The sequence below is a fragment of the Coffea arabica genome, chromosome 3e (assembly GCF_036785885.1).
Source record: "Coffea arabica cultivar ET-39 chromosome 3e, Coffea Arabica ET-39 HiFi, whole genome shotgun sequence".
Taxonomy (NCBI): Eukaryota; Viridiplantae; Streptophyta; class Magnoliopsida; order Gentianales; family Rubiaceae; genus Coffea; species Coffea arabica.
The window spans coordinates 47323990-47332443 of NC_092315.1; the positions used below are offsets into that span (position 1 = coordinate 47323990).

The 8454-nt window shown below is 57.3% G+C and overlaps 2 protein-coding genes across 2 annotated transcripts; both read left to right on the plus strand.

Annotated features, from left to right (window-relative positions):
• The first annotated feature begins 1277 nt into the window (after nucleotides 1-1277).
• LOC113737741 (uncharacterized) lies at nucleotides 1278-2189 on the plus strand. Its single transcript, XM_027264923.1, has one exon. The coding sequence runs from the start codon at nucleotides 1278-1280 to the stop codon at nucleotides 2187-2189; it is 912 nt and encodes a 303-aa protein (XP_027120724.1).
• A 2023-nt stretch (nucleotides 2190-4212) lies between these two features.
• LOC140038581 (uncharacterized) lies at nucleotides 4213-5145 on the plus strand. Its single transcript, XM_072083966.1, has one exon. It carries the CDS (start codon nucleotides 4213-4215, stop codon nucleotides 5143-5145), a length of 933 nt encoding a protein of 310 aa, XP_071940067.1.
• Nucleotides 5146-8454: the final 3309 nt, after the last annotated feature.

The following is an 8454-nucleotide window of genomic DNA, read 5'->3' on the forward strand; positions in this document are numbered from 1 at the left end:
GCAATAAGTGGATCCACTGTTTTTAGGATCTGATTGGACCGGGCAGTCGAACAAATTCAACCGTGATCCACTAAGTGTGTTTGTTCGTGAAGAGGCCCCGTCCTGGGCCTGTACACGTGGCAGCCCAGGGAGCTCCGAGCTGGGTTTAGACCCAGGGCCCATGAGAAATATCCCACGGCCCTCCGCCGCTAGGGCTCCGAGGGATTCCAAGAGAGCAATCCCGCATAGGTCGGGATTGACCCCCCTCAGTGCGGGATTGGGGGCTATTCTGGGCAAGCCCCGAAACGTACGGAGGTCGGACTCCTAAGAAGGTATAAATAGTAACGCATAATGACTGCGCAAGGTACGCTCATTGATTTCTGGACAATTACTCTCGACCGTTTTACTTTCCGTAAATCTCACTCACCGGAAAACTAACTTGACCGTCGGAGTGCCTGCGGGGACGACCTCGGGGCCCCTGTTATTTCACTCTCCTGTCTGTCTTTCAGGCTTAGGACGCGCTCTCCCAGTCAGCGAATCGAGCTCATCAGGTCAGCTCGGTCAGAGGAAGTTCCATGCTTCTTCAGTTGGTGCCGTCTGTGGGAACGAAAGTACGAGTATTTGCGTTGATGGCGAGAACGCGTTCCAAGCGAACCGTGGACAACACTGATCCCGGAGCCGGTGAGGGGTCCCGGCGAATGGAGACCGAAGCACCCTGGGGCGCCGGGGGCTCAGCCCTTTCCGGGGAACGGAGACAGCAGATCTTCCAGTTCGTGACGGAGAACCTCCCCATGTTGGAGCACATCATTCGACAGGCAAAGGAGGGAGGCGAGGCTGGCGGCGCGCAGACCTCAAAGGCGAAGGGGAAGGAGAGGGAATCGCCCCCCGTTCCCTCAGAGGACGAGTCACGGGACCAGCCCTCCAAGAGGAAGAGGCCGCGGACCCCCCCTCGGCCGCTGGTCTCGGTGGTCGGGGATAGCGAGAGGTATTCCAGTGACGGGTCCGCTGGGGGCCGGCCAAGGAATCCCTCCTCGTGGAAGCCTACGCGGAACGAGTCTGAGCGTTCCCCCGCCCGATCCATCAAGAGCCGGCCACGAGACCCTCCCCAGTGGTAGCCTGTCCGGGACGAGTTGGAGCATATCCTGCGTCCGAAACTGTACGAGGACAGCTACGCGGCCTCGCCCTTTACTCGGAAAATAGAGGACTACCCGTTATCTCGGAGGTTTAAAATCCCGAACATTGAGCTGTACGGCGGTTCGACGGACTCGGAAGACCACCTCTTGGTCTTCCTGACGCACATGCGTCTGCAAACCGCTGCGGATGCACTCCGCTGCAAGACCTTCCCCATGTTTCTGAAGGGGAAGGCCCGGCTCTGGTTCCAGAGCCTGGCACCGGGGTCTATCCGGAGTTTCGCAGAGCTGGCCAGACAGTTCGTCGTCCAGTTCGTCTCCTCCAAGACTTACTCGAAAAACGCGGCTCACCTGTTGGCAATCAAGCAGAAGCCGGACGAGTTCCTGAAGAGTTTCATGACCCGCTTCAACACAGAGAGCCTGCAGATCAGGGACAAGGATGAAAAGGTGGTCATGGCCGCCTTCGTAAACTGGCTCAGGGTGGAAGAGCTCTTCTACAAACTCGCCGAGAAGCCTCCCGTTAACCTAGAAGAACTCTTGACCAGGGCGCACGCGGCCGCTAACGCGGAGGAGGCTGGTCGCTTAAAGAGAGAATCAGATCGGGAGCTCGGAGATCGGAAAGGACGGGCAAACCCTCCCGAGAACAAGGATGGCCAGGCCAAGAGGACTGTTTTCGACCGGCTCTCAAAGGATAAAGCCCCCGCTCAATCGCCACTCCCAGAAAAAGGCTACACCCCTCTCACTCGGCCCAGAGCCCAGGTTCTGGCCGTCATAGAGGCGGAGGGCCTGGTAGGGCGACCACCTAAGATGGGGACGCCTCGGAACAAGAGGAACCAAGACCGCTACTGTGCCTTCCACCGTGACGTGGGGCACGATACGGAGGGATGTTCGGCCCTGCGGAAGGAGATCGAAGACCTGATTCAGCGGAGTTTCCTGGGACAGTTCGTGCGGCCAGGTTGGCCGGGCCAGGAGCCAGGACACGGGGACCGGGGGAGGCCCATCGTCGCGACTGCCCTGAGCGCCGCGACTTCCCTCGGGCCGACAACCCCGACCCGGACACCCACAACCTTGCCGGGGTGATAAATACCATCGTTGGGGGCCCCACAGTGGGGGACAGCTAAGCAGCCCGGAAGAATCGGCGACCTCCTCCCGAGGGGGATGACTCCCTGAAACGTCTGCGCATGGACGAGGAGATCACCTTCGGACCGAGGGACGCGGTCCCCCTGGCGTCGGGAAACCATGAGGCCATTGTGATAAACACCGTGACTAATAACTACCGGGTAAAGAAAGTGTACGTTGACCAGGGGAGCGCAGTGGACATCCTGTTTTATCGGGTGTTCAAGGAGCTCGACCTGGAGGATGGACAGCTCACCCCGGTTCGGACACCTCTGGTGGGTTTCACTGGACCTCCCGTCACTCTGGAGGGGATGATCACCTTGATGGTCACGGTAGGGCAGGCGCCCAAATGCTGGACCATTCCCGTCAACTTCGTGGTGGTCAAACAGCAATCCCCGTACAACGTGTTCTTGGGACGGCCCGCCTTGAATGACCTTCGGGCTATCCCCTCGTCTCTCCACCTCAGCGTGAAATTCCCCACCCCGGGAGGAATAGCTGAGGTGCATGGAGATGCAGAGGTGGTCCGAGCTTGCTACTTGGCCATGCTCCGGGGACACGAGAAGGTGGTCGCCCAGACGGCCAGCCTGGAGCCTTACATCCCGGGGGAGGAGGATCGGCAGCTGAGCACTCAGGACGAGATCGAGGAGTTCCCATTGAAAGAGGACAGGCCAGACCAGGCAATCAGCATCGGTGCGTCGCTACCCCCCAAAGAGAAGGACGGCTTGAAAGCTCTCCTAAGGGAGTACGCCCAAGTTTTCGCTTGAACAGTAGAGGACATGCCTGGGATTCCGACTGACCTGGCCGTCCACCACCTCAACATAGACCCCCGCTTTAAGCCAGTAAAGCAGAAGAAGAGGAACTTCGCTCCAGAGAGAAATGAGGTGATCAGGAAGGAGGTCGGTAAGCTGCTAGAATCCAAAATCATCATGGAGGTCTACTATCCGACCTGGCTAGCCAACCCCGTCCTGGTAAAGAAGGAGGACCAGTCCTGGAGGATGTGCGTTGACTTTACAGATCTCAATAAAGCCTGCCCGAAGGACTGCTTCCCCTTGCCGAGGATCGACAGGTTAGTAGATGCTACTGTTGGTTTTGACGTTTTGTATTTCCTGGATGCTTTCAAGGGATACCACCAGATAGAGATGGCTGAGGAGGATCGGGAAAAGACTTCCTTCATCACCGAGGAAGGAACTTACTGCTACCGGACCATGCCGTTTGGGCTAAAGAACGTCGGAGCTACCTACCAACGTCTGGTCAACAAGCTGTTCTAGAATCAGGTTGGCAGAAGCATGGAGGTCTACGTGGACGACATGATCGTCAAGAGCCGAACAAATCAGTAGCTCGTTCCCGACCTGAGGGAAATCTTGAACATTCTGCGGGAAAACCGGATGCGGCTGAACCCAAAGAAGTGTACCTTCGGGGTTAAGTCGGGGAAGTTCCTGGGCTTCCTGGTCTCCCGAGAAGGGATCCGGGCCAACCCGGATAAGCTCCAGGCCATCATGGACATGGCCCTCCCGAGGAACGTCAAGGAGGTCCAACGGCTCGCGGGAAGGATGGCCGCCCTGAATAGATTTCTCTCGCGCTCCGCGGTGAGGGGGCTGCCCTTCTTTCGAATCCTGAAAGCACCGAAGGACTTCCAATGGACGGAAGAATGCCAGACAGCCTTTACCGACCTAAAGGCATATTTGACTGAGCTGCCTGCTCTGACTGCCCCGGAGCAGGGAGAGACCCTGTTCCTATACTTGTCCGCCTGCAACGAGGCTGTTACCACGGTTTTGGTGTGGGAGGACAAGGGGGCTCAACGACTAGTATACTACGTTAGCCGAGCTTTACAAGGGCCGGAGACGCGGTACACGCCGGCGGAAAAATTGGTCCTCGCCTTGGTGCACGCCGCCCGGAAGCTCCGACCCTACTTCCAGGCCACAGCATTACCGTCCTGACGGATCAACCCTTACGGCAGATACTTACAAAACCCGAGGTCTCGGGCAGGATGACCAAATGGGCCGTTGAACTAGCCGAGCAAGACATCGGCTACCAGCCTCGTACCGCAATCAAAGCTCAGGCCCTGGCAGACTTCCTCGCCGAGGGAGCCAGTCTATCCGTCACCGAACCCTGCTCTGTGCCCGAGGAGGCCCGGTCGGGGGAGCCGTGGGTACTGTTCGTAGACGGGGCCTCAAGTAAGGAAGGGAGTGGAGCTGGCTTGCTACTCTCCTCGCCCACGGGGGAGGAGCTGATTTACGCTCTCAGGTTTGACTTTCCGGCATCCAACAATGAGGTCGAGTACAAGGCGCTATTGACGAGATTGCGGATAGCCCACCAGATGGGTATAACCGCGATAAGAGTCCGGAGCGATTCTCAACTCGTAGTCTACCAAGTCCGCGGGGAGTACGAGGCCAAGGAGGATGTCATGAAGAAATATTTGGCTAAGATGCAGGAGGCGATAAAGCTGTTCGAACTCTTTGAGATCGAGCGGGTGCCGAGATCACAGAACAAGCGGGCGGACGCCCTGTCGAAGCTGGCGTCCTCCTCGTTTGCCCACCTGAGCAAGGAAGTCTTGGTGGAGGTAGTCAAGGAAAAAAGTATTGACCAGGTCCGGGTCTTGGCCATCGACAGTTCGGCCACTTGGATGACTCCTCTTGTGGACTTCCTCAGCTCGGGTGTCCTCCCCGAGGACAAAACCGAGGCTCGCCGACTCCAGCTCCGAGCTGCTAAATACGCCTACGCTGGGGACACCCTCTACCGGAGGTCGTATTTGTCTCCCTGGCTAAAGTGCGTAACCCCTGAGGAGGGTGACTATGTCCTCCGAGAAGTGCACGAAGGCCTGTGTGCTGCACACGTGGGGTCCCGAGTGTTAGCCAAAAAATGCCTACTCCTAGGCTACTACTGGCCCTCGGTGTTTCGGGATGCCGCAACTCTTGTTTAGAAATGCCGAGCCTGTCAGGTGCACGCCCCGCTGCGCCACCAACCCACCCGGGAGATGGTCCCCATCCACAGTCCTTGGCCCTTTGCCCAGTGGGGGATAGACCTCCTGGGTCCCTTCCCCCGAGCTCCGGGAAGGTACGAACACCTCGTGGTGGCCATCGACTATTTCACGAAATGGATGGAGGCCGAACCCCTGGCCACTATCTCCGGAAGGGCAATTCAGAAGTTTTTCTGGAAAAATATAGTCTGCCGCTTCGGGATCCCGCACGCCTTGATATCCGACAACGGGCGACAGTTTGCTGAAAATCCCTTCAAAAGCTGGTGCGCCGAGCTTGAGATTAACCAGCACTTCACCTCGATCGGACACCCCCAGGCCAACGGTCAGGTGGAGAATGTTAACCGAACCATTCTGCAAGGGTTGAAGACCAGGTTGGAGCTAGTCCAGTCTAACTGGCTAGACGAACTACCTAGCGTCCTCTGGGCTTACCACACCACGCCGAGGACGGCCACCCACGAGATCCCGTTTTCCCTGACTTATGGGGCGGAGGCGGTGGTGCCCGCGGAGGTCAGCTTCCCCTCGCCTCGAACACAGAACTTCGTTGTGACAGCCAACGAGGAGGAGCTGAGGTGCAACTTGGACCTGCTGGAGGCCAAGCGGGAGGAAGCGGCGATACGAATGGCTAAGTATAAAAGCCAGCTCGCCCGTTACCACAATGCGAGGGTACGGAATACGCAGTACAAGTCTGGAGACCTCGTCCTGAGAAAGAACTCAGTCAGCCGAGTTCAAAGCTCCAACAAGCTAGATCCAAACTGGGAAGGGCCGTACACGATCTTAGATACAAGCCGGGCCGGGTACTGTAAGCTTGCGAGATTAAACGGAGTAGAGGTACCCCACACTTGGCACTTCTCGAATTTGCGGTTGTTCATAGGATAGGTTGGTTCAGGGTATCTTACTGTATTCTTTGGAATTTTAGTACCATTTCATTATTCAATAAATGCTCAGTTTTCTTGTTTTAAATCCCCTCTCATTGTCAATGCCGTTTAACTTTTCACTTCTACACTAGCACGCTCAGATTCTGCTAAGTGTTCTAGTGGGGGGCTCTGAGGGGTGATGGAGGGTAATGAAATGAAAGGTAATGGAAGGGAGGCCTTTCAAGTCTCGGAGATCGACGTTCGACCCTGGAGGTCGGCATGATTACCTTCGAGTTCGATGCTCGACCCAGGAGGTCGGCACGATTGTCTTCAAATTCTTACGCTTGACCCCGGAGGCTTGCTTGATTACCTTCGAATTCGATGCTCGACCCAGGAGGTCGGCACGATTGTCTTTCAAATTCTTTCGCTCGACCCGGGAGGTCGGCGGTCTCAGGACCAATCCAGATGATGAACTAAGGGAAGGCCTTTGGAGTTTGAATAGATGCTCGACCCAGGAGGTCGGCGCGGTTCAAAAGAGCCTTAAGGTCCGGTGCTCGACCCAGGAGGTCGGCACTTTTGAGCCTTAAGGTCCGGTGCTCGACCCGGGAGGTCGGCACTCCGCCCAGGCAGCGGGGATTTGGTCGTTGGTTTAGTGTGGTCGTCTGATGGGACCTCAGTTTGTCGTCCTTTGGCAAATCGGTTGTCGGCTTACGGATGGGCGGATGCTCGGCCCAAGAGGCCGGCACGCTGTTTCAGTAAATCAGATTGGACGTTCGACCCGGGAGGTCGGCGTAACTCAAGGCCTAGAGGTTTCGCGTTCGGCCCAGGAGGTTGGCGCTTCACTCCGGGCATTAGAATTCGATTGTTAAATCACCCTGATGGTTTGATGGTGGGGTGCCCCTGACAACTTAGTTGTTAGCTTGAAAGGCGATGGATGTTTGGCCCGAGAAGTCGGCACGCGGCCTTGGTGGGTCTATTTGGTACTCGGCCCGGGAGGTCGGTGGTCCTTTTCGGTCACTAGAGTTTGCCGTTAACAGGGAATTGAAAGACAAATCAGACAGTTTCATTTAAAAACTTCATCTCATATATACATTCAGACCCTATCTATTACAAAGCCTACCGAGCTATACAAGAAATGGGGAACCTAGCTACGCCTTCTTCTTGCTGGCGACCTGCTCGAGGAGGGAGTTGAAGGTACACCTTAAGCATGTTGAGAGGTGGGAGCTGAAGGTACACCTTAAACATGTTTGGGGGTGTGTGGAGAAGGCTGTTAAAAAGGATCAGCGGAGATTATGAGCTGCGGGGCATTGGATTGGAGCAGGGTCACATCCTTACAAGAGGATGGAAAGGGTTTCTGGAGTAACCACTGCCCTAGGCCACTGGATCCTTCCCCGAAGTCCTGCCAGGAGCCTCACCCTCCTCCAGGGGGACCTCCGCCAGCTCGGACCCCACATCGCTCCTGCCCACCAGGTCCTTCAGGGCATGCCCCTTGCAGTACCCATCGAAAAGCCAGTCCAGCTTCCCCTCGGCTGCAGGATTGTAGTTCTTGAAATCCGCCAAGTTGAAGCCGGGTGGGTTGAGGCTCTTCACCTTGTCCAAGGCCCGCGTGGCGCCGACCTGGAGGATGGACTGGTTGAGGAGGGCCACGTCCTCGACGAACTGATCGGAGGAGACGAAGTCCCGAACAGCCTTCTTGCGCTCCCGGCTGACGGTGCCGGAGAGCTCAATGGCGTGCTCCTCCCTCAACTTCGCCACGCCCTTCTTCTCTTGGTCCAGCTCGGACCGGGTGGAGGCGAGCTGGACCTGGGACCCCTCCAGCTCCTTCTCGGCCTTGCCTAGCTTGGCCTTAAGGGAGTCTACCTCCTTAAGGGCCTTGGCGAGTTTCTACTCGGCCTCCCGATTCTTCTTTTGCATCTTCTCCAAGTCGGGAGACAGATCGGAGAAGCGGGTCACCAGGGCAGCACCGGCGGCGTTGGCCTGAAGAAATGAGAGTAAGAGTTAGCATATTACTAACCCCATTAAGAGAAAGAACAGGGACCCAAGGGGCCTAAAAGGGAGAGGGCTTACTTGGGCCTGAGCGGTGTAGTACATGTCCAGGAGTTCGAACGGGCTGGCCAGCTCCATCCACTTCTTGTCGCGTGGAAGGACTGAGCCCGTGACCAACTCGCGAGCCACCTCGGGGAACTGGGCTCGGTCATTGATGGACAGCTCCCAGGACGGACAGAAGTGCCGGGGATCGTGCATCGTGGGGGCCTGCCCCGGTTTCGTGGGGGCCACGTGGGGGAAGTGCCACAAGCTCGGGGAGGCGCTTTCCCAGGCGTGCTCCTCCGCAGAGCCCACCCCCAGGTGGACAGGGCCCCCAGACGTCAGTTGGAGAGGGCGCTGTGCTGGGCCTTGC